Source organism: Embiotoca jacksoni, unplaced genomic scaffold, assembly GCF_022577435.1.
Source record: "Embiotoca jacksoni isolate LCO1_2020_lvr unplaced genomic scaffold, fEmbJac1.0.p SCAF_13, whole genome shotgun sequence".
Classification (NCBI taxonomy): domain Eukaryota; kingdom Metazoa; phylum Chordata; class Actinopteri; family Embiotocidae; genus Embiotoca; species Embiotoca jacksoni.
In genome coordinates this window covers 6,892,174-6,918,570 of record NW_027185263.1, presented here as the reverse complement: position 1 = coordinate 6,918,570, position 26,397 = coordinate 6,892,174, and the positions used below count along the sequence as shown (strand labels likewise).

At 42.6% G+C, this 26,397-nt stretch overlaps 2 protein-coding genes and 1 long non-coding RNA gene across 5 annotated transcripts in view; 2 read left to right on the top strand and 1 right to left on the bottom strand.

Moving 5' to 3' along the window:
* On the top strand, positions 1–22,539 carry LOC138196228 (ras-related protein Rab-39B-like). 3 transcript variants are annotated; one of them, XM_069146068.1, is made up of 6 exons: positions 1–348; positions 1,585–1,817; positions 2,618–2,888; positions 3,715–3,837; positions 8,752–8,837; positions 20,429–22,539. In XM_069146068.1, exons 2-5 carry the CDS (start codon positions 1,603–1,605, stop codon positions 8,818–8,820), a joined length of 678 nt encoding a protein of 225 aa, XP_069002169.1. In that variant the 5' UTR covers positions 1–348; positions 1,585–1,602; the 3' UTR covers positions 8,821–8,837; positions 20,429–22,539. The 3 variants fall into 3 exon arrangements, with proteins under 3 accessions (XP_069002169.1, XP_069002170.1, XP_069002171.1); XM_069146069.1 differs by lacking the exon at positions 8,752–8,837; XM_069146070.1 differs by lacking the exons at positions 8,752–8,837; positions 20,429–22,539 and having other exon boundaries at positions 2–348; positions 3,715–5,020.
* Positions 12,196–25,845, bottom strand: slc7a3a (solute carrier family 7 member 3a). The gene is made up of 12 exons (XM_069146065.1): positions 25,756–25,845; positions 17,226–17,852; positions 16,888–17,049; positions 16,117–16,294; positions 15,896–16,011; positions 14,909–15,131; positions 14,657–14,796; positions 14,211–14,313; positions 13,618–13,847; positions 13,225–13,391; positions 12,933–13,041; positions 12,196–12,812 (listed from the first exon to the last, which is right to left on the bottom strand). The coding sequence occupies exons 2-12, from the start codon at positions 17,590–17,592 to the stop codon at positions 12,658–12,660; spliced, it is 1,950 nt and encodes a 649-aa protein (XP_069002166.1). The 5' UTR covers positions 17,593–17,852; positions 25,756–25,845; the 3' UTR covers positions 12,196–12,657.
* Positions 25,260–26,397, top strand: part of LOC138196230 (uncharacterized) — a 15,822-nt gene continuing 14,684 nt past the window's right edge. Inside the window, exon 1 of the long non-coding RNA XR_011178118.1 lies at positions 25,260–25,646. This is a non-coding gene — a long non-coding RNA (uncharacterized lncRNA). The remainder of the gene's footprint in view (positions 25,647–26,397) is intronic.

Below are 26,397 nucleotides of genomic sequence, written 5' to 3'. Positions count from 1 at the left end.
AGTTACGGTAATGGTGCTGATGAGGGCGAGGAAGAAATGCGTGCGTGATGCTGCTGTTGTGTCCTGCTGCCATTTCATCAGCGGATCTTCGCGGAAATATTAACAGTCCTGCTCAAATGAAGCCACAGCTCGGATCATCTGTCGGTTCACACACTCAACAGGCTGAATTTACCCTTTTAAAACGGGTCAAATAGTGATGCTGGACAGGAGGCCCAGTTCACATGCTGCATGTTATTGGCCTGTTATTTCTGTAGGCAAGATCACAGCCACTGCTTGTCTGGAGGGTCATTTTTTTAGAAGAGACAATCATTGATATGGGGTTTGGTTTTTACAGGTATTGAACTTGAGGTAGGTCATCATTTACTGGTTTTCAATTTTAGTCTCGTCCTGCATGCCAGCCACTAAAGTAAACTATGCTCATTAGGCTAAGAGGGCAGGGCCTTGTGATTAAAAACAGTTTACTCATTGTTTATTGTGGAATCTCTTTTCATGAGTGCCATTTGAGGCCTTCTATCACGCTCCCTCATATATGCATTAGCAGTCATGTTAGCTCTATTTTTTGGTTTAAGATTCAAGGCCTCATTTGGTGTGTAACAACCACTCTAACATCCACATGGGGGCTGACTACGCCACTGTTTATTGACTTGAAGAGGAGTGGCCTCCCCCTCCCTCCTTCCCCTCAAATTAGATCACCCAACTGTAAATCACATGAACGCTGCTGAGCTGATTGAAGGCTATTATTCCTTTGACATTATGGAAGTGGTAATCCAGAGCCACTATCCACATGATCAACACAGCCTCGGGATTAAATGTGGTGTTTATTATGAATATGAAGCTATAAGTCTACTTAAACAAACCCTCAATTTTTAAAGAGGAGGGTATTGTATTATTTGTAGAAGCTTTGTGTATTCAGTCTGACATGTTTCATTTATCATCATTTTTGTCTAATAGAAGTTTTTAATTTTTTTATTTGAATGTGTGAAAAAAGACACAAACATTAGGATTTTATTTAAAATAGACGTGGTCTTCTGCCGGTTTGTGTGTGGCAACTATCAATCTTTTCTTTTTTTACATACATTTTTTTTTTTTCAACTCAAACTACATGTCAGAGGATTCTTCTTGTTACAGAGCACTCTTCTCTAAAGAAAACTGCAAGCAAAAGTTTAAACCCTGTTTTATTTTGCGATTCGATACTATAAGATACAAGTATGTGGCTTTGAGAGTCTCAATATGTACAGCAATTTATCAACATTTTAATATTAATATTACATTTTAATATTAACATGTTAATATTATGAGCTTTTCAAAAATGTTAATTTCTCTAGTTGTCTCTTCAAAGTAAAAGAATGACATAAGAACTGGTTAAAACAGTCTGATATGTTGTAGTGTGAATTAAAGCTCAAATGATTAATTGATCAGTTGATCTGCCAAAATGTTCATTTGCAACTATTTGAACAAAAGGTTGTTTGCTTCATTAATGTGATCTTTTCTTTGTGATTCATGTCAGTAAGCAGAGTATCTTCCGGTTTCGACCTCATGCGTATGACGATGAATGTGAGTGATTTTTTTTAAATTTTCTTACAGATTTCCTTTTCATGAGACATGGAGACGATATGGCTTTATCAGTTTCGCCTGATTGTCATCGGAGACTCCACAGTTGGCAAGTCGTGTCTGATCCGCAGGTTCACCGAGGGCCGCTTCGCCCAGGTGTCAGACCCGACCGTGGGGGTGGACTTTTTCTCCCGCCTGGTGGAGATCGAGCCGGGGAAGAGGATCAAACTTCAGATCTGGGACACTGCTGGGCAGGAGAGGTTCAGGTAAAGACATTGAGACTCTTTCTCTGCCTCTCCATCCTTCTTTTTATATATTACAAAACCATGACCCACAAACAAAACACACACACACAGAGAGAAATATTGTGCATATTTATTTGTTAGTACCCTCCCATCATTCCCTCAAACGGGCACTTAAGGTCACCGTCCGTGGCTCGTGGACGCTGTACCATGAGCACATGAATACACCATCCATCAGCTGTAAACACTCAACATAAGACCAAATGTTTGTTAAAGTACAAACTATAGCTGTGTGAGATCATTTAAATAATTTCACCTTATTTAAAATGAAAGTCCCTATTTGTGACTTGTTTTTAAAAGTTTACAACTTAAGCATAGTAGGGAACTCCTGAATAACTCATAGATGGTTTCTGCCTTTTTAATGGGATTTTTTTTTTTTCACGAGATCACAAGTGTAATCCTTTACTGTGTTTTACATGGTAGAAGATGCTATTTAGGGATTTTCCGTGAACTTACAGTTTATGGAGTAACTATGCTAAATAGTTGTTGTCGTCATGAAATTCCATGAACGTACAATACTTTATGACTTCTCCACTGTATCTGAAGCTCATTTCGGAGGATGTAACTCTTTAAAGACAGGTATCAGATATCAAAACATTCTCAGTCATTTAAAAAAAAAAAAAAAAATAGCCGAGCACTGTGGTTTTTAAACATCACTCAAATGGGAGTAAAAAGGGGCATTCTTTGGGGACTATTTTCCGCTGCAGGTGTGCTTGGCAACCGGTTATTTACAGCAGCAATCCCGCATCCGTCTCTCTGTCCAGGTCAATCACCAGAGCCTACTACCGTAACTCAGTGGGTGGCCTCCTGCTCTTCGACATCACAAACCGTCGCTCCTTCCAAAACGTCCACAACTGGCTGGAGGAGGCCCAGAGCCACGTGCAGCCGCACAGCATCGTCTTCCTGCTGGTCGGTCACAAGTGTGACCTGGACGCCCAGCGTCAGGTGACCCAGCAGGAGGCGGAGAAGCTGGCGGGGGCCTTCAGGATGCGCTACGTGGAGACGTCGGCGCGAGACTCCATCAACGTGGAGAAGGTGTGGATGTTATTTTATTTTTTTCTTCGCAGATAAATGATCAGCCGTGACTCTCACTGCATTTTAGCGTCATTCCAAAATCTCCTAACTCAAATTTCCGAACAAGAGAAACATTGTGCGTATTTATTAGTGTACCTAAATCCTTCATAAAAGCAGTGCAATTCGAGAGAAAAGTTGCTAATAGTTTAATTATTGCGTTTTAGACATCATTTATATAAATTAACTTCACTGTCACTAAACAGGCGTCATCCTCTGCCCTCTATGGTTTGCACTAGTGAGTCAGATTTGACTTCATGTGCACAATTGCTTCGTGGCATGAAACAAGAAGAGGTGCTTTTCTTTTAGAGCACACAGAAAACCCTTTGAGTTTCTGAGAATTGCATGATGGTGACATAAGTGACAGAAAATCAGACGCCGTCTTTGGCAAAAGGAAGCAGCACCAACAGACAATACTGATGATTCTTAACTTAAATTTTGAGAAAATTATGTAAAGTAATCAACAATTTTTTTGGAGTAATTGAAGGAAAATGCCAATCAAAACTGGTATGAGCTGGTATTGTCAAAAATACAGGTCGAAACCTGAACAAATTCCATTTTTAATTACAAATATAGCTAATTTTGACGTTTGACAAGCAGGAATCAGAAAGGTTTTGGATTTATTAAAGATTAATCGTTTACCAGATATATCACAAAGCGATTTTTGTTGTTGTTGTTGTTGTTGTTGTTGTTGGCTAATTATTTCTGCTGCGTGTTTTTGTGCTTGTCAGTTATTTTAAACTGACTTCACAATCTCCTGTTGGGATTTTCCCTTTGATTTTTACTTCAGGCATTTGTGGATCTGACGAGGGACATCTTCGAGCTGGTGCGCAGCGGGGACATCAAGATCCAGGATGGCTGGGAGGGTGTCAAGAGTGGATTTGTTCCCAACACCGTCCATTCCTCTGAAGAGGTGACCAAGGGCAGCCGGCAGTGCTTCTGCTGATTTACTTGGCCGCAGCGTTTGGGGTGACAGGTAGTAACGCAACCAAGTGGACTGTATTTGTAGAAGATCTATCTTGCCGTGGCTGCTTTCAGGCCAGTTTTTGGAACTCCTAATGTTTCCCTGCTCAGTTGCACACTTTACTTCTTTATATAAGACATTATTGTAACATTCGGGTGCCTGTTTATGGCTCTGTCCGAACGTTCAGACACTTTGTTGGTGTTCCTAACAGGCGTAGAAGCACAAGAAGCATCCCAACTCCTCACTTTTCTGTGTGCATGTGTGTGTGTGTAACTGTAATAACCCTGCTGTCTTTGCAGTTGTTACCGATCCTTCAGCTTTACTCCACTTTTGGCCTTTCCTGATGTGTACAGTTATACTCCAGTAGCCGGTTATGTTGTTGCTGCACATTTTTGACAGACAGATACTGTCAGTGTAATGTATCTATACTCATGTGTCAACATGAACTTAATTTACATCTGAATTGGTGATGCCAAGACTGAGCCATGCCTCCTCCTTTTCATGCATAATACTCTGAATATACTACAACCGTGTGTGGACTGTATCCAGTGAGAAAGAGGAGGCCACAACCTCCCTGATTGATTGTACTGCGGCACAACGAATCCGAGTGGCTTAGTGCATAAAGAAGGTGGAGGATAATGAACCAAAGTTTGAGACACTGTCGTGTTGGTTAATCTGACTGCTGAGGGATGAGTTTGCACTGTGAAAATGTTCAATTTGCTGTTTGCTGGTAGGAGAAGCTACTGTAGCTGCTTACAGATAGCCTTTATGACGATCAAAGCAAGGATTTTTATCAATATGGTAAGTGCCCAGTTCATGTTTACTACTCTGTGTGGGTTTACTGGCGAGAGCAGATAAGACACAAACTTAAAGGTCCCATATTGTAACGTTTCTAGTGCCGGATTCAGACATTGATTCAGAGACGGCAGACGACAACCAACCACCTCTTCAACTGCACTTACAAATGAATGTTACAGAATGATAAATAACGTTTTTATCAACTTCCATCATGAGAGTAACCATTGCCTTTTTGAGGGGGTCGTATCCCCCCCCAATACTGAGAAAATTCCAATCTGTCGCCCCAATATAGAGTAGAAAATATGTGAAATATATTCTCCTTTTATGAACACCGTCAACGCTTCTGTCTCTTGTTATTTGCTGTTCATTTGGGCCCGAGCACCTAATGGTGCGAAAGTGAAGACACCTGTTTGGTCATATTTGCTCATAGTCATAGCGCCCCCTGCTGGCGACTGGAAACGAGGACAAAAAAAATTAAAACTGCCAGCAGGGCTATGCGGGACCTCTCATGCTACACGTTGGGGAGCCAGCGGCCCTGACCCGGTTAGGATTAGGGTTAGGGTTAGATTTAGGGTTACGGCAAGTGAGGGAGCTGGAGACGAGAAACTTTACAGGCATAAGTGGGGCCAAAAGACATTCACACACACCAACTTTCAAATCGCTGACACCTTTTTTCTTGAAGTTAGGTAGACATGTGATCTGAAAGTTGGTGTTCTACTTTCTTTTTGGAAAGAAAAATAAGGAATAAGAACAAGGACATTAAAACTGTAAGCCCACAGAGAATATTTTATCATATTTCGGACGACATGCTATAGCATGACTTTTTTTTTCACATTTTGGACGACAAGTTCAACTGCTGTTCACGTGGAACCCTTCTCCACTTCGCCCTTCAAAGTTCTCGTTTTAATATTTGCTACTACCGCCAAGATCTGCAGGGTTAGGGTTAGTGGTTAGGGTCAGTGACCGTTTTTCACATTTTGGATGACATACTATGGTATGAGTTTTTCTTCATATTTTAGACAACATATTGTAGTCTTAAGCTTTTTAAATTTTCTTAGATGAAAAAAAAATGTCATACATAAAATATGACTTTTTTGTGATTTTTTTGGACAAAAAAAAAGTGATACCATAGTATGAGGATTTGGAAAACTTTAAAAAACTTTAAAAAGCTAAAGACTATAGTATGTCGTCCAAAATATGAAGAAAAAGTGATACCATAGTATGTCGTCCAAAACTTCATGCCATAGTATGACTTTTTTTTTTGTCCAAAAATTTAAAAAGCTTAAGACTGTAGTATGTCGTCTAAAATATGAAGAAAAAGTCACACCATAGTATGTCGTCCAAAACGTCATACTATAGTTTGACTTTTTTTTCATCCAAAATTTTTTTAAAAGCTTAAGACTGTAGTATATATAGTATCATATTAGCATGTCGTCCGAAATATGATTTAAAAAAAAAAAGTCATACTCTAGCGTGTCGTCCAAAATATGATAAAAAAAAAAGTCATACTATAGCATTTCGTCTGAAATATCATAAATAAGTCATACTATAGGAACATACATCTTCAACATAGAAAGTACAAGGCGGGTATCGATCCCAGGACCTTTAGACTGTGAGACGGAAGTCATACTTATACCATGAAGCAGAAATAGCACAAAAAATTCATACTTTTTGGTCATATTTCAGATGACATGCTACAGTATGACTTTTTGGTCATATTTCAGATGACATATAGCATGACGTTTTGCGACATTTTTGACAACATACCACAGTATGACATTCTTTTCGCATTATGGACGACCTACAATAGTATAAAAAAAAAAAATGTTTATGATATTTTGGATGACATACTATATTATGATATTTTTGTGACATTTTGGAAGACTTAGTATGACGTTTTTCAGACAATTTAGACAATATACTATAGGATGACATTTCTACGACATTTTCTACCAGATACCATAGTATATTTTTGTGACATTTTTGAATTCATAATTTGCTGTTATTTCTTTTGATATTTTGGACGACATACTATATAGTATGATATTCTTATGATATATTGGATGACATTTTCAAGCATGACATTTTTCTGACATTTTGGACAACATACAATAGTTTGACCACATACTTTTCTGACATTTAGGGTGTATTCAATTAGATTATGTTGGAAGGAATTTGGATACGCTTCCACAGAAGCTGTCAGACAAATATCATAAAGCAGATCAATTCAGAGGAAAGTTTTAGGTCTGTTAAGACTTTAATGGAGTAAAAACAAAAAGGTTGTCTGTTGAAACCACTGACTTTAACAAGGCGCAAGTTGAAAAACAAAATAAGTTTCTCAATTGAATTGCTGCCTAGCAGTTGTAAGCCTCAGCCAACCATTCAAGTTCTAGTGTACATGCATATGTGTCACATTTCTGCAAAGAAGCTATACATTCAAAAATCATTTTATTTTTTCGTGTGCAACTTGACAGCACAGAAGATCTATACAGTTACCACAATTTCGAGATAGACACCCTGGGGTAATGTCACCAATTCTGTGTCTGTCATTAATTTGAAATATAGTCGTAATTTCCCCTTCTGCTCTTCAGTTTTGTTATTTCAACAATAGAAAAGAAAAATAATCATTTGATCCTGTTAGATATTTGTGAAATGTAGTCATAATTAATGCAAGAATTATTGAGTTATTCTTACAAACGTGTCCATCAAGATTTGAATTGAAATTTTGTTTCAAAGTCATCTTAAATTATGCTCCTCGCATTCAGTGCCGCAACACAATTATTCACGTTAAATAGCAAAAATTCAAACGGTGCGATTCAAATACAATTTTTGAATGAAAGTATTCAATTGAGCAATTTAATTTTTTTTAATATACATGATTCAAATTCAGTTTCCAGTGAGACGTATTTCTGACGTGACTTAATGGAAAGTAAATTGACTTAATTTGCGCAGAAAATAGTGTTGGCATCACGTGCACGTGCGGGCAACTCGCTGTTCATAGATTAAATTGTGTTAATCCTGGGACTGGAGACATCTAAACTGTAAGGTGTCACTGATATCACATTACACATCATGTAAATAATTAATCTGAAACCAAACCAAACCGCGACTGTTTGACTTTGTTGTGACTTTGGGGTTCTGACAGCATCGGTCACCTGGAACGATCGCTAAAGATGATTCGTGTGCAAAGATTGGTTTACATTTGACTGACAAAACCATGAAGAGACATACTGTAGTGCAACTGTTAAAATACTTTGGTGCTGTGCTGTGTGTGACCACTAGAGAGCAGCCTTAGTGTGCGGAGAAGGGAGGGAGGGAGGAAGGCGAAGCTTCTTCAACACGTGGTTTGTGCTTTCCGGTGTTGAATTGTGTATTATTACTGCAAAAAAAAAGAAAAAAGAAAAAAGAAAGGAAACAAAACAAAACCAATCTCAAATCCAAAGTTACTTTTCTCTATGTTGTATGTATGTCTTGTCCGTTATGTCCTGTTCTCGTGAACGCAATAGCTCGAGAACCCCTTGAGGGAATTTATTCAAACTCGGCAAAAAGATTCGCTTGCGATCAACGATAAAAGAATTTTGGTGGTTGAAGGTCAAAGGTCAAAGGTCACCGTCACCTCAAATCGAAACCACGCTTGTGAAGCAATACTTGGAAGAACCCTCGGAAAGAATTTCTTCAAATTTGTCACAAATGTTCACGACGCCTCGAACGTGAACCGATTACGTTTTGGTGGTCAAAAGGTCAAGGTCAACACGACCTCACATCCACCCCGTCCGCCCATTCCGTTCTTGTGAGCGCAATATGTTTCAGGAACGCCTTCAGGAAATCTCTTGATTTGATTTTTTTTGGGGGGGGGTCGAGGGTCAAAGGTCAAGGTCAACGTCACCACACATCGACCCGCGCTCGTAATCGCGATTTCTGAGAAAAGCCAATCGTCTTTGAATTTGGCGCGAATATTCACCTGGCCTCACCAATGAAGCGATTCGATTTTGGCGATCAAAAGGTCGGCTGTCAACGTCACCGTGACCTCACATCTTTCCCATTCTTGTGATTGTCTTATCTTAGGAACGCTTTGAAGGACCTTCTTCACATTTGGCACAAACATTACGTTGCATTAAAGGACGGAGCGAGTAGATCTCGGTGACGTCAAGGTCAGTATATCCTCTTCGTCAGTCCTATTCGTCGGCCCCTTTCCTTCAATGCGACGCCTCAGGAACTCCTCGAGAGAATTGCTTAAAATTTGGCGCCGACGTTCACTTGGACTCGAGGATGAACCGATTTGAATTTGACGGTCAAGGATAACTGTGAACTCGCAAAACACGTCGGTGGACATAAGTGAGTGAATTGTTATTTATGAAATGGTGTCGAGACTTAGTTAAATACAAGACGTGTCACTTTGGGGCCCACGTGAAGTGTTTTCTTTCTCTCGACAGACCAGTTAAATGTTTTCAGTACCTGATGACCTTTTGGTGCACAAATGAATTGATGTCAGATATTGACCCAAGTGAATTTAAGCAAATGAAAAGAAAATGTGTGTATAATTACATGGTAAATGGTGTGAATACCACCAACAATCTTTACAACAACTGATACTGATGACAAATATTGGGAGGAGGGAAAAAAAGAAAGTGAAAGAATGTAATTTTTTTTTTTTAAATGTGCGTATGTCCTCATAGTGAAACAGCCCAAAGGTAAAAACGATTTGTAATTTACACGGATGACATTGTTAAAATAGCTGAGTGAGTCGCTAGTGACTCCTGGAAAAACTGGACCGGTAGCTGCACGCCCTCTTAAAGACAGCTTAATCTGAAAAAAAAAAAAAATTATTTCGCAAAAATAACAAAGTAGATAAAACACAAAAGACTTCCAATCTGCCATAAGCATCAATTATGATTTTTTTTTTTATTAAAAAAAAAAAAACAAAAAAAAATAACCCATTGAAAATACAGCTCCTTTTATACATGACAGCCATATGTACAGGATATAAAACAAAGGATAAGATTGCTGCTGTTGATGAGACAGCACCGAGAGGGCAGATGATCGGATTTATCACTGAAAGGCACAAAGGCTGGAGAGCTCGGTGTGACAGGAGTCCGCAGCCACAACACAAAACCTCCTGATGATAAAATTACCGGCAAGCCAGCGAGGAAACGTCAAAAGACTCTGGGTGAAGGTCTAAGAGCAGATATTACTTCGCATTTGACCAACGATAATGCTCAGTAAGTATTCTAAATAGACGGACTCTGTCTTGTACCAGCCCCGGTGCCTTTCTCCGGCAGACAGATGCTTCTTCAGGCACCAGTTTTGTATTCAACATCATCTGGGGATACTGGCTGAATCAAAATCCACCGTCAACTCCCTTCTCCACAAACTATCTGGGAGATATGTCGACTTCTGACACATTTTGTTCAATTTCGCCTCAATGCACCAGAACCGTTTAATCTGAAGAAAAGGGATTTTGATAAACGTGGATTTCAGCAGAATCAAGAGTAACATGAAATGCCTCAAAATGTCACTCATAAAAAAAAAAAAAGCATCTCTTATCAAATTATACTTGGTCATATTTTAAAGAAAAGTATATTTGTATAATTTACAGCATTATACAAATAAAGATACAGTTTTAGACAAATACTGTACACTCTACAGTGAAGCACTTTACCAGGATGACAAAAAAAAAAAACGCTATTCACAAGAAGTTATCATATTGACTCCAAAGTATTGAAATAAAAATCTTATTTTAAAATTTGACAATACAGAGACCAAATTTTAGTGGTCAGTTTTAGTTTCGGAAAGCTTCCAAAAAAACACGTTTGTTTGGTTGGGAAGGATCAAAAATAATCACAAATCATGTGACGACGCAAGACGTCTGCGACAAAGAAAAAAAAGAAGAAAAAAAAAAGAAGTCAGACAGACAGAAAAGATGAACTCCCTAAAAACTGTACATGTGATGATTAAAATACATCTAAAAAGCATGTTGATTGAAATTGAAATGAGAAGGCAAACATGAAAAAAAAAGAAGAAAAGAACGCCATCTCAAAAATAATTCTCTAAACATTTAAATATCAACAGCTCTATCTGAAAGAAGTAGTACAAATGGAATAAAGTTGAAAAAAAAAAATAAAATAAATAAAAGTGATGGGAGCTCAACAGACAAAGCTGCCAAGAACAAGTTTCAATTGAAACTAAAGAACAAACTTTGTGAAAAAAAAAAAAAATTCTTTTCACAAGTAAGGAAAATGCATTAGATATTGTAGTAGTGATAGAAGACGGGCTCCTTTTTTCAGAATCAGACCCCCAGCTACCCAACACTAAAGTGTATCCGATAGATGTGGACAGATGTCACAATTTTGTAAATATATTCCATAACCCATTGTTAGTAACGCGGATGTGATTAATGTGCTTTTTTTTTTTTTACAAGGCAATCTATCAACCTCGGATCTGCACACCGCCTGATAAAGACTACGAGGCGGGTGCAGGTTTGTCGATGAAATCTGCACCTCGCAGATTCATGGATTTAAAAACAAAAATTTCACACAGACCACTCCGTGCCTGTTCGGAAATAACTTTTAAATGCAACCAAATACGGGCAAAAATACATGTACGAGAGTGTGATTTGCACTAATGTTGCAATGTTTGCACTAATGGATGGTGTTCAGACTACAGTAAATACCAGAAGACACAGCTGAGATAAGATGTCGTAACTCTTTGTTGTCTTTACCTCCATTTCTGGATTTCAAGGCCCCCCTTTTTTTTGTTGTTGTTTTGTTGGGTTTTTTTCGTCTTAAAAACAAGTTCGCTGCCTCTTTTTGACGTTAAAAGCCATTTAAAAACGATTTGACCTGGTTTACATTGCAAAGAAAGGCCACAAAATGCCTACAAATATCTTTTATATGCGATTTAAAAAGCACAACATGGATAATTCACGGTAAGTAACTCATTTCAAACCGTGTTAATGAGGTGGTGCTCACATACCGTATGGCTGTTCTCTGCGAGATGCGCGCGCGTGTGTGTGTGTGTGTGTGTGCGTATCTGTGTGAGTGTGTGTGTGTGTGTGTGTGTGTGTGTGTGTGTGTGTGTGGGGGGGGGGTGTCACACCTCATCCAGTCTGTGAAGGGTGTACGTCCGCTTCAGACACCGAAAGCGAACAGAGCGGATGACATCGCCCGTGCGCGACCGGCACCGAGGCCTCGACTGACACTGTAAACCGGCACGACTTCAGTGTTGCCCTGCTAACACAGGCTGGTGCGAGAAAACGCACACACCGGTAAACTCGACGTGTGAATTCTACGGAACGATAGTCGTAGGAGGATTTTTGTTGTTGTTGTTGTTGTTGTTGTTGCCGGCCTCTGCTTATAAAAACTACGTCTCTTGCGCGATCTGAACTCTAGGTCAGTGATCCAAGTTTGTCACAACAATCGTAAGGTCCCTGGCTCAAGTCATCATTTATACACGGTGGTTCTTAAAAATCACCCCCCCCCCCACCCCACCCCCCCCCCCCCACCCCCCCGCCCGCCCCCGGGAGGCCCCACACGAAGCAACAGCGCACTAATAACGGAGGAACAGTGACTACGAGAGCAGCTAAACAGTAACATTCTTCCAGTTTACAGCTTCAGTTAACGGAAAACTTCACGAGGAGCCCCCGCAGCACTCTTGTGTTAGTTCGGTCCATTCAAAGCATGTGTTATTGGCAGGTAAATGTCTCCAGAGGGCTAAGGCTAAGTAGAAACAAGTCAAAACAGAGACACGGCGGGCCAGATAAGAGGCTCTGTCACAGTGTCGAGCCATCGAGTTGATCAGCCTCCAAGTCAGAGGTAAGACGTGCGTGGCGTTTTCTTGCCTCTCCTCCTTTCCGACCCAGGAGCAGCGTTCCAAGCCGCCTGCACCGCAGCATTTGACTGACACTTTAACCCTAATGGCCAAACACGAGTGTAGATGCTGCGCAACGCTCCCCGGGGCCCACGGCGGCGCGCATCAGGGGCTGCCGCCCGCCTCCGCCTCGCTGTCGTCGGGAGCGCCCGTGTATATGGGGCTCTTGTTCTGCAGCGCCGGCTCGTATTTGCGCGGGGACGGCCTGCCGGCGGCTTCGCTGCTGTTCCTTATGCCGTACAAGAAGTAGATGGCGAAACCTGGAAGGGAGAGGAGAGAGAGGCAACGGGACGTTACGAAACGGTCGCGATGCCGCGCGGCAGAGGGGGATCGAAACGGGAGGCGGCGGGATTAAAAAAAACAACAAAAAAAAAACGCACCGATGACCATCCAGACGGCGAAGCGGCACCATGTGGCCCAGTCCAGCTGCATCATGAGGTAGATGTTGACAAAAACGCTGAACAGGGGCAACCAGGGGAGCAGAGGGACCTTGACGGGAAAGAGACAAGAGTTTAAAAAAAAAAAAACGGGGACCCACGAAGCATCGCACCGGCATGTAACATCCGGGGAAAGGAAGAAAAACAACAACGACAACAAAAAAAAACCGTCTCTAGGAAAGACGTCTGGTAAAGTAACGCTGCTCCGTGATCTCGGGGCGTTTTTCCGAGTTACCTTGAAGGTGAGCGCTTCTTTGCTCTCCGGCTGCCTGAAGATGATGACGACGCAGACGCAGCAGAGCAGAGTCAGGACGACGCAGGGCACCACCACGCCCGCGTGGCCGGCGATCAGCTGGGTCAGACAGTTGGCCAGGACGACGCACAGCACGGTGATGAAAACCGCTGCGGACGAACGGAGGGAGGGGAGACGCTCGTTTACGCCGGTTGTGACCACAGTACGGACAGTCTTATTTTATTGGACTTATTTTACCCGCCGTTAGAAAAAAAGAAATTTAAAAAAAAAAGAAATAAAATAAAATTAAATTAAATTGAAAAAAAAAGAAATCGTCAGTCGACGCTTATCGATGATAAGCGCTTCTTTTCGGCCCGTCCCCACGGCAACACTTACAAATGATGGCGGTGGTGACGTAGACGATGTTCCCGGAGGTCTTCGTCGGGTTCTTTCCGCTCGGGAAGAAGAGCAGCTTGTAGGTGAAGGCCTCCCGGAGCGGCCTCTCTTCCGTCTCCGTGCCGTACTCGTCGCCGCTGTCCCCTCCGCTCACGGCCACCTTCTCCCCTTCCACCAGCTCCACCAGCTTCTCCATCTGGCTGGACGAGCTCAGGGTGCCCGGCTGGTACCTGTGCGGGGCGGAGCAGAGGGATCGGTCGCGCACCTACCGACCTCCGCCTGCGATGTTGTCGGCGCGCGCGTGCGCGGGGGGAAAACGGGAACATTCTTCGAAATCTTTTGCCCAGTTTTAAACGTGTGAATGAGATTCCGGGCGTTGGGAGAGCCAGAGAGTGTGAAGCTTCTGTGACCCCCCCCCCCCCCGCCCCCCCCCGCCCCACTTGTGCTTTAGCTCCGCACAGATTATGATATAACTGCGCTTTCGAACTGGCTTTATGGGCCAATAACCTAAGTACATCAGCTGCTGGGGGCTGTTGAACACGTGATTGCCGACTTCAGACGAACTGCCCGGTGAAGAATAAAAGGTGCTTTACCTGAGAATGAGGACGCAGATGGCCACTAAAGAGTACGCCAGCAGAGTTCCTATGGACATGAGGTCAACCAGAGCAGCCAGGTCGAACAGAAAGGCCATCAGAGCTGCAAGGACAAGTTAAACCAAAACATTTTTTTTTTTTTTATTAGAAAACTTACACTGTAAAGTTACAGAAAGCAATAAAGGCCGTAATGCATGCACGGACAATAAAACAAACTGAGTGTCCGTCCCCGCAGGCTTCCCCGGCAGTCTTATTGACCCTGAACCGACAGCCTGTCAAGATACGCTGCTCGGCAGAGCTGCGACCCCAGCGAACTATTGACAGCGGAGGATCCGCGCGGCAAAGACAGCCGGCTGGCCCCGAAGCGACGAGTAAACATTACAACAACAACAACAACAACAACAAAAAAGAGACACGCAGACGAAAGCCAAACGCGGCCGTCTTACCTGCAACGACACCGGAAGCAATGGTGGCAAGGAGAGGGGTCTTCGTGCGAGTGTTCATCCGGGACAGGACGCGGAAGAGCAGCCCGTCCTCCGCCATGGCGTAAATAACGCGGGGCATGGGGAACATGGAGCCCAGGAGGCTGAGGGGAGTCGGTCGTTAGCGTCAAACTCAAAAGATGTTGAAACGTCAATGAAGAGGTAGGGCGACAATTTTGGGGGTCCCCCCCCCCACCCCCCACCCCCTTTCCTCACCTGGTGGACAGAGCGCAAAGAGAACCCACGGCCACGATGTATCTGGCCGGAGCCCAGCCGACGTGGTTGAAGGCCTCGGGCAGAGGGCTCTGCCTGTCCAGCTGGTAGTACGGCATCATCAGAGTCAGAGCGGCGGACACGCCGAAGTAGGCGAAGAAGCAGATGAGCAGCGAGGCCACGATGCCGACGGGAATGGACCGCATGGGGTTCTTTGCTTCTTCGCCTGAAACGAGAGGAGAATGAGCGGATCTTCGCCGCACCCGAGTGACCCTGGAAGCGCTCGACGCGGCGAGTGACATTTCTCACGTTTCACTTTTGAAAGTTGCATAACAACGCCGCGTCAGCCCGGCCGACCGCACACGGGTCATATCTCACGTGGGAACGGAACAAAAAAAAAAAAACACAAGAAAAACAAACCAACGTCGTCGAAAACAAAGTTTCCACTTCTGTAGACTTATTTGTGTACGTGCGCGCGTGAAGGCCAACGAAGGCAACATTAAATTGCTGATTAGCACAGACAAGCCTCTGTGGAAACACCCTCAATCAGAGGAACTTGTCAAACCACAAACCTAATAAAATAAGTCTATTTTTTTTTTTTCTTCTTTTTTTTTTTTTTAAAGCGTTAGGGTAATTTCACACCTCCGCCAACAACAGGCAACAGATCCTCTGCAATCCAGACACAAAAATTAGCCCGCTAGGCATTTTCCGATGGCCAGCTAGTCTATGCGGAAAAAAAATGAGGGTTGAATCGTGAGATCTTTTTTTTTTTTTTTTTTTTACTTTTCTTTGCTTAACGTCTGAAACCGATACGACTGACACATTTCTGAGCCGGGTACAGCCCTGACGATCTATTCAATACGTGGCCTGTGTGCCGTTTATTTGTTCACCCCCACCAAGAAAGACTGTTCGAGGTAACTCGATCGTTTTTGCGCCGGTGAACCCCCCCTCTCTACCTTGTTCATCGTGGAAATAGTAAGACTGACTCACTGGTTGTGGCGATGCAGTCAAAGCCCACAAAGGCGTAGAAGCAGGTGGCTGCACCAGACAAGACTCCAGCGAAGCCAAACGGCGCAAAACCCCCCACGCCGAATTCTTCATCCACTCTGGGTGACAGAAAAAAAGGAGGAAAATGCCTTTTTAACAATCAAACACCAATGAAACAGAAAATCGGCTCATTTGCCGACAGAACGCAGCTGGGAAATACTGACTTTAAAGACATGTTGGTGCTGTTTATGAAGTGGACGTAGTCGTCCCGGGTGAGGTTCCAGTTGGCCGTGTTCCCCTTCACAAAGCCGGAGATGATAACGAATCCCAGAACCACCAGATTGATGCCCGTGAAGATCTTATTCACCAGCGCAGACTCGCTCACGCCAAAGGCCAGAAGTCCTGAGCGCAGAGAGTACAGGGAGAGAGGTGAGAATTCTTATTCAGCAAACAGCAGCAACAACAACAACAACAACAAGTTCCTCTATGTGGGTGGATGTGTTCGCACTTCATCACTTCCAACAGACCATCAGCCAGAGATACCGATCCACCAATTCTTTTTTTTTTCTTTCTCACACCGCTACTGGGATGACACACGAGCTGCAGTATTAGTGCGACAACTGTTCGGTCTCTTATGCAACAATCTGAATGCAACGCTGACGACAACTACGATTGCGTGGGTCCCAAACGACCGACCTGACGGGTCCAATTCTGAACAAGATAGTGTAGAATGTAGGAAGTTTCAATGGGGTTATGTTTTAAAACTATTTCCATTCTTGAAGACATTAAAATGCCGTTAACAATCGGCGGTTCTCCACTTTTGTGGAAAGTGACCCATTAAAGTGAAGCAATCTCTCTATTCCACAAGCCAGTTTCATGGGTTTGCTGAGGTAAAACTGTTCAGTTGCAGTCTCTCATATTGAACCAGTAGTCCCTCTAGAAGACCCGTGGTTGGAAAACAACTGAGAATAATGAGAGAGAATGAGCAAACTCACCAGTGAGCAGCAGGACCAGGATGAGGGCAAACAGGTCAGGGTACTTTGCCAGCACGCCGCCTGGCACCTTCATCGCCATGGAGGCTTGAAAGAAGCCAGAAATCTTTTGTTCAACCAGGCTGTCGAAGGTTGAGCTCCAGGCCCTGGCAACACTGGCCGTACCTAAAAAAAAAAAAAAAACAAAAAAAAAAAAAAAAAACGTTCTTTTTAAACAGGTCAGAGACGGAGATAAGTCGACACTGTGGTGACTGGAAATGAATACTGTTGTTTTCCGTAATCTTTCTTGGGATTTTAGCTCTGACCGATCGGCAACAAGTGCATTTAAAACCGGAGCTTACCTATCACATAGGAGAGGATGAGGTTCCACCCTGTGATGAAGGCCCAGATTTCTCCAACCGTCACGTAGCTGTAAAGGTACGCAGAGCCCGTCTTGGGGACGCGGGCTCCAAATTCGGCGTAACACAGGCCGGCCAACATGGAGGACAGAGCAGCGATGAGGAAGCAGAGGACGATAGCGGGTCCCGCCTTCTCTCTGGCGACCTCGCCAGCGAGGACGTAGACACCGGCGCCCAATGTGGAGCCCACTCCCAAGGCGATGAGGTCCAGGGTGGACAAGCAGCGGGCAAACCGGGTCTCTTCACCAGAACAGTCTAGTGGCCGGCGACGCAGCAGGCTCTTGCCAAAGCTGGCCAGCTTGCTGGCCATGTTTGCTGCGACAGTGTGTGGGTGCAGAACCAGGCTATGTGTTTTAAATCCTTATGGTGTGGGCGGGTGTTATTGACACTGTTTAAACTAATCACGTATGACTGCACTGCACTGCAAAATGTCTAGGGGAGCTGGGGTAAGTAAACCAAGTACTTGTATATTACTGGTCCTTTGACATAAATACGTTCACTCTGGCAGCAGTCGGTTGAATACGCAGAACAGGAAGTGGCTGGTCTGTGGTCACAGTATTTTGCAGGTGCCTGTGAAGAAACACAACAAGAGAACTTAATCTCAAAACAGGGCACTATTCAGTGATTGCCAAAGCTTACATTTCTCACAGCTCTGTGTTGGGCATTATGCAGTAGGATTAGAGACATCCTTTCTTTCCGAGAGTGATTTTTATTTTTTTTTCCCATGAAAAGTGTTCAAACTGAATGGAAACTATGGGAGGGTTAAAAACAAACAAACAAACAAAAACAAAAACAAACAAAAAAACACAGAAATGCTCAGAGAATATATCAACTCTGGAACGTATTCTCACACGGCTGGGAAGCACAAATAAACTGTCATCACACACAGCGTCTCCGCAGGGTTTAGATACGTTTCAGGTGAACATTCCTCTCTTCTCCAAAGAGGTAGAGATCATGAGACAGTCAGCAGGTATTTTTTAAAGACACTTCACTACATGGGAACCTGTGTAAATATAAATTACGCAACTTCCAGGAATTCATACCTGCACCTTTTACAGCTCAGCAACACATCACGAGACGCAGTGGGACACAGAGAGACAGAAGAAAACCAAATGCTATCCTGCCAGGCTTAAATATAATCTGAATTTTGCCTTCACAAATAAACCTGACATAGCACACACCCCTATGAAAACAAAAGAGCACCAAACTTAATTCCACACCACCCCCATACTGCGAGAGAGGCCACGCAACTACTGGTGTTTTATTTTCCCAGCAGATAGGGAGAAGCCTGAGAAAGCCAGAGGCTGTGATGGTTGGCTGAATTCAAGCCAATATCAACAAAGGAAAAGAGGACAGCGTGAACCAGCATTTTGATAAAGTGAACCAGCTGCACTGGGAGAAGGTTACTATACAGACAATGTCACGATATCTATAAAAACCGCCTTTAAAAGCCACATTGTACTGTAAATATACATAGGGAAAATCCCCCGCCCACCCCTTTATCTATTCCAATAACTTAATAAAATATTTTGAGCCAGAATTAAAAGGCATAAAAACTACAACGTGAAGTAAGATTAAACTTGTCACAGACAGTAATGTTTCCTTCAATGCAGCACACAGTTCCATTCACTGTCACATGCTTCATCAATTTTATAAATAGGAGACCAAAACAGACAAAACCACCCTCAAGGCCAACAGCAACTCATTTTACGTCCGCAGTAATTTGCTTGTCATGCTTAGGACAGGCTGAATGATAATGATTACGCCACGTGTGCAGATCACATGCGCACAGACGCATAAAAGAACAGTTCACAACAGGCCAAGGACTCTCTGCACAGCACATCTGACTAGAAGAGAGTGTTTTTCCTGTCCGTCACCGTTTGAGGCAGTCAAATTCTCAGAAGGACCGAGAGTTACTTGAACGTGACAAAAACAAGTGACATTAGCGGCTTTTTCAAACATTGCTTCAAGGTTATTTCCTAGTGCTGCAGGTTAATGACCTTTTTTTTTGGCCGTGACACAATATGCGCAGAAGTTAACACAACACAAAGACAACATTTTACTGTGCAGATTAACACCACAGCCAGTTTGATTGGCTTTTTATATTATTTGGGGGCAGTAGGATCTACAACATTAAACTGCGTCGCTTAGTCGTATTAAGATTTTCAAAGTTTGGATTTGTGGAGGTAATAGTTACATAAGTAGTTGGCTGTCGGCGCAGGAAATTCTGATGCTTAAAACAGGTTCTGCCAGAGGGTTTACTTCCCCTCCACGGCACGCTAAAGACTCAGTTTTGAAGGTAGGCGTCCATTTGAGGGGTTAAAACAAATTACACTAAACAAAGTTGATTTTATAACTTTTGGCCTTTCAGATGTCCACGGAGAGCAACACTGAAACATTGCACATCAAGAAGTGTGAAAGAATGAGTGAGTGTGAATGTCTGTCTTGGTTAAAATGGCTCAGAGCATTGTGTTATCCGACTGCTTTTACTTTCTGCAGCTTCACCGAGATAACTGGAATTAATCGTACGAGCGTTTGCATTTTAATCAGTTGTTAGTTATTTTATGTTGCAATTCACAATAATAGTCCTGTTGGGACATGAAGAGTCAAGGCAAAACTATGCTTGTTATTTAAAGGGTGCGGCAAGTTTATTCGTATCTGCAAATGCTACACCATTCAACGACTACTGCAGCTACGAATGTCGTGATTAACCATTTCCAATGCAGATAATGGACTGTGACAATGATTTACTGATGAGTTTGTAATATAATGTAACTCAATTGTCCTGAAAGAACAGAAAATAGATAACAATCAGCTTTTCAGTAACCTAAAGACTAAATTCACCTGTGGAGGATAGAGGACATCCTAGTGTTAGGAGATCAGGTAGATTTAATTAAAAAAAGTAAATAAATAAAGACAACAATCAACATACATTAGGCTAGAAAATAATGAAAAGTATCCTCTCTGTCTCTATTCTTATGCTTCATGATTTGACTTAATACAATTCGCATTAAGTTTTGTTTTTGTTTTTTTCCAACAGGGAGCTGGAAGTCAGGATTTAGGGGGGGCGAAGCAGCGTCAAAGGTGACGTTGCACCACGTCTAAGGCTATTAAATGCAGTGACACCTGATTCCTTCTCGTTGCAGGCACATCAGTCACTTCGCCGCTCAGCCAGCAAACAGGCCAAGTGAAACACTAACCCAGCAGCACAGACCAGGCCGGCCGTGCAGCGCAGCGTGGACGTCTGTGTCTGGCCGTCTACCCGGATCAAAGGTTTTGGCAAAACTGTCCTTTCACTCTCCTTGTCTGCGTATCCCTTCAGCAATGCAATGAAACATGACACAACATTTCTATTGCTTTTCCAACGTTCAAGAGAAGTTTCCCCGAGTTAAATTGAATTTGTGCCGAGGAGGTGACACTAATTCAAGCTCCCAAGTATTTCAACCAGCAAGTAAAAGATGGAATCGGGCGCAAGACATGAAAAGACAGACAATGCTGTCGTCTTTAGAAAGAAATTTGGTTACACCTCAGAGCAGAATAGTGCCAGTGGAAAAAACGAGATTATAAGAAAAAGGAGACCGCGGGACCACAACAAGTGCAGCGGAGCACTACTTAAAACAAAGAGAGGTTTTTGATTACAAACTGACATGACTCTGATGCTGTCTGCCTCTAAAATAAATAATAATGCAATGAAAACCTGAAAAAGCTTCAAAAGTTTAGTTTATGCCAAGTTTAAGTTGAGCCATTAAAAAAAAAAAAGAAAAAGAAATGTTTCACTGTAGATTATGTTGTAGTCTAATTTTGGCTTCTTTTTTTGTTGTTGTTGAGCAAACAGGAGGAAACAAGCTCCCACAATGTTTCAGTACAATGACAGTCTTCTATTAATACCACAAAAACAACACAACCAATTGATCAAAGTATTTCTTGTCATACCATTTCAAAAGAGAATATCCTGCCAAGTACAGTTAAGTGTTGAGAGAAAAAAGGACAAACACGGTCAAACAATGAAATAAAAACAACACGGAGAGCACCGACAGGCGCGATAATAAACATGCGGCCCTGTGAAGACTGATGGGAAACTGGTACATGGTGGAAAATACTCCCTCTCCCCGCTTGGTGTGACATTCCAGTAGCCTTTTCCACTTGTACACCAGGAACTGAGATCTAAGGGCGTCGATGTTGTGTCAATAAACATTTATTACCAAACTACTGTGCCCAGCTGGCTGTGAACTCCTCAGGGGGTTTCATCCAGCAACGCACACACACACACACACACACACACACACACACACACACACACACACCTCCACGGGTTGACGAACTGAGGCAAAGCAAAACGGGAGAAGAATCCTTTGTTGGGAAACGCCTCAGCTGTGGCACGGCTCCCGCTGTAAGGTCACAAGAAATGTACATCTGATTGCTTCATGACCTCGGCAAAGGGTGGTCTCATTAAAGCGAGCCACCTTCACCCTCGCCGCTTCCTCCGTCACGTCGGCGAGTTGCTGATCTTTTCCTCGTGGTTTTCACGTGGGTGACCATTTGTGTAAGTGGGGCAGGTTTTGTGCCGGGCTGCTTGGGAGGCGGGGCTCCCAGAATGTGCCGTCGGCAGGACACCACTCGCCTACGCACGCCCATATGAAAAGCCCAGTGTGACACCTGCAGCCATTTTACGTTCCCGTCATTCAAATGAACACGCAAGACTTCCACTGGGAAGCAAATACTCAATGGGGACATGGGAGGCAAGTTGATTTCCGTTTTGTCTTTCTATATTTTTATGATGCAGCCGGAGTAAAAATCTGTTCTTTTTAACATCGGTCCGACTAAAAGGCTCTTTATCCTGGAGGACTATGACCGACGATTCGGGTCAACAGTGCTCCGGTCCCGACAGGTTTCAGGGATAAATGGTCCCGTTACTTGACTTAGCATTGTTGCAACTGCTGCCACAGACTCTAAGAGGATTATTTGGAGAAGTAACAAACCTGCTAGACTTATTACAGCTTGTTGTTGCTCCTTGTTCTATCCACATAAGCAACACATGGCTTTGTTTTGACTGCCACTGTTGACAATAACAATGCTCCAACTCTGGTTATAGAACTAAACTGATATTACTTTAGCTGTAAAACTGTCAAAAATGCAATTATCCAAGGCTAAATGGAAACTTGCTTTCAGCCATAAATACACCCCTTAGTAAGAACAAAACAAGAGGCAGAATTATTCTAAGAATTCTCCATTTTGCAGCCCTGTTATTAATGTCAAATTGAGAAATGGAAGAAAGTAAGTTTTAAAAGGATGTTGTTTATATCTGCCACATCACTTTGCCAAAATGTGCCAATGTGCAGATATTCAAATGTTTGCCTGTACAAAGATGCTGTGTTTATGTTCCTAAATTAAGACAAGAATCCAAAATAATTCTTGTTAAAAAAAAATTGTAAATAACAATAATAATATATCTCTAATTATAACACAACTGTACAGTCATCCATGGGGCCCAGCAGCTGAACAAAGGGAACTCCATGTGAGGTACCCGGCAGGGCTAAACACCCACTGGAAGAGGAGAATGTGAGCTTGCGTAACCCCGGACGGCACACTGTATCATGATTGGCCATACGGAGTCGGAGAACCATTCTTCAGACATCACACAATGGTTTTCCAGGTGTTTGAAGTTGCGAACAGTATGTTGTTTTGATCCAGAAATATATGTTTGTATGAATAAAGGGGGAAAACAGCAGTTTCACATAAAGGATGTATGTGCTTTTGTGAATGCGTGTGGACAGACCGACCGCAGAGAGTGAACTGAATAACCTTTTAAGTCACCTGGCTGGACATCACAACCATTGCCAAAAACTGCTCCCGCTGTGAAATGGAATGTGACAATCTAAGAACCTGTTCACTTTCCCATGACCAATGCCAACACTATTAACATGAACAGACATTAGAACTGATGGACTAGTCTATGCAATATAAGAACAGACAACCTGCCAGCTTGGCACATTTCAATGCCAAGATGTAGCGTTTCTGGTATTTAATCATTCTCTGACGGTATTTAAAAAAAACTTTTTTTTTAAAAAATCTGCAGTTTTGATCATGACTGATACCAAACTGTACTAAGAACATATCCAGACGACGACCCTCCGCTGTAGACAATAAGGGTGTGGTGCACACCCTTCCTGCCATGCCAAATTAACTCCACTTTTTGACCATTTCACCATTTGCACAAAGAAAATGGAACAATTGCAGCACAACGGATCTCCGCCAGGATTACGACGTAGTGATGCAATAATGCCTCAAAGAACAAATCACTCGGAGAACAGAAAATACACCGACTATCATACCTTCACAACATGAAGCGGCATCGTTTATTAGTTATAGACTCAAACTGACATTACAGCCCTACAGTAAATGTCACCTCCATGAAGGTCGCTGTTTAAAAAAAGACAGATAATCATTTCTAATATTTAGCGTAACCAAAGTTATGTCAATTAGTCGATTAATCTATTAATTCTTTGAGAGAAGGAAATTTGACAAACTATTTTGATAACTGCGTGATGTATTTCATTTTTTTTTTTTTATTTTTTTTTTTAAAGAAGCAAATCTTCTGAGTCCAGCTTCGTAACTGTGAATATTTCCTGGCTTCTTTAGCACTCCATAGAAATAAACTGATTATCTTTGGGTAGTGGATTGTTAGTCAGGACAAAACAAGACATTTAAAGATGCACTGCTGGACATTTTTAGACCAAACAATTAATCAATCTTTTTTTTTTTAGCAAATGAATTGATAAAAAAAATGATAATAATGCTTAGGTACATCCCAATATAACTGAACAGCACTGAAATGGTAATAAAGTTGCACCAACACCTCTGAAAAACATACCATTAAAACCCTCTGTGAAGCATGGCTTTTGCACTGAATTACATTTTTTTTTTGTTGTCTATGTTTACCCAAGAGACTGGCAGCTATAAGTGTACTACAATCCACTCTGACTACACAAACACAATTTATTTTATTGTACTACAATCTGCAAAAATCGAAATGCCAAGTGGAAATAATGCCATTGAATTTTTTTTTTTTTTTACTGTCCTGAGGTTTTCTCTGCCAAGTAACGTGGCACGCAGCAGCCAACAAACCTGCCTGCTGCACCCCCTCCCCCCCCCCCCTCAATCAAACCACCTGAACCCCGCCGCCGAGCAAAGTCATTTCACTACATTTGTAATAGTCGAGTAGATGGCAACCGGCTGATGCAACACAAGCATGGTGACACCCTTTGAACGCAGCTCGCCGTTTAAACACAACCCCGTTTGGCATTACTCACTTTGATGACGAATGTCGGGGCTACTGAAAAAAAAAAGTCAAATGAATCGGGTTAAAATATGTCTTACTGACGAGCATTACCGACCACGTTGGGCGATGTCCCCTCTGGAAGAGTCCATCTGCCAGCGGCTGCAACGCCCGCTAAACTACGTGGCTCTAGTCGGCTCTCGCGTGGTGCTGCTGATGCCTTCATTTATTTCGGAAACGTAGTAATCCCATATTGTACATTCATAACTGACGTAAAAAAAAAAAAAAAAAAAAAAAAAGCTGCAAAATACAGTTTGGAGAGCAACATTTTCTGGTGCCTGTCCAATGCACCGGGGTAGTACCCGAGTGTGTCTCAGTCACCGAACAAACTTATTAAACTCGGCGTTAACACTCAGTGCTTTTGCATCTGCGGGCTGTTTTCTAAAAGAGTAAAACTTCCTTCAGGGGAATTTATCGCATAAGTCTTTGCAGGTACTGGTCATGCTAAAAAAAAAAATAAAAAAAAATAAACATACAAGTAAAGGGACGAAGCAAGTTTTGCAGCGGGATACGTTTTTCTTTGGGAATCATTCACCGGCATCCTAACAATTCGGCGTTATTTGGGGGTCTTTGAAAGCAACATTACGGTAATCCCACGCCTTGGAAGAAACACTGCTAGCATCGTGTGCTACCCGGCTAAGACCAAAACAATGAATGAAACTCCGAGTTATTACACGGGTACGTGTCCAACGTTGCATTTAAAAAAAAAAAAACAACGAAAACCATTTTCACCGTTTACCACAATGGTGTCCCGTCATTAAGTTTCCAGTTTCTACTCCGTTTACCGGGTTAGGGTTACGATGTAGACCCGAGTCCCCGCTCAAATGATAAAATTGAGCCGCGATATAAAACGTATAGTACTGCGATTAAAACTCCACATTTCCGTCACGCCTTGGCTGGGAACATTATTATTATTTTTTTTTTTCATTCTTAAAACATAAACGACCAAGTGAAGACAAAGAAACGATATGATCTGCTGAACTGTGCGCCGGCAACAGACGAGGACGATTGCGTCAGTCAACTTCTGCGTAAGTAAAGGCTTACAGTCAGGGAGGGGGGTGGAAGATGTCATTAAAACAAGACTTAGATTTAAAAGAAAATGTTTTTATTTTACCAGTAAAACGTAAATGCCGTTACCTTCAATGTCTTCGGGGTTGGAAGTAGTGAAAGGACGCAGATGGGAGGACTGTAGTGCTGTTGCTGATGAAATATCCCGCTTGGTTGTGCGTGTGAGGTTTTGATCTGCCGCGAGGGGCGGGATGTGTACAAACAAACTGACGTCATAGAAGGAGGCGGGGCCATTTCCACTCATGAATGGAAGTACAGACGCACGCAGGAAGTGTTCGCGTCTAATAACGTCTGCGATGCATTAATTAATTTCACGAGGAGAGATTGAACGACGAAAGACAAACATACGCAACGCGAGTGTTTTAAGAAACCGAAACGGCAGAGGAGCGAAGAAGAACCTGCGATGTCTGCGCGTGGTTTCCTTTTAGTAGCTATGCCCATATATGGAAAACAGAACTTCCCTCCGCCTTATTCTAAAAGCTATGTATAGGCCATGGTTTCGCACTATATCCGCTGCTGCTTTGTTCCGCAGATTAAAAGAAGATGAAGAGGAAACTAAACAATTTGTTTTATGTGTACGTGTACTCAGTGACCTGAGCACGCTGGTGTCAAGCAGTGGGATTTTCAGCATTTTATTCTTGATGAAAGGATCTTACTAATTAAAGGGTCTGTAAGCGATATTATTGTGTTAAATGTTAAAAAGCTTTACAT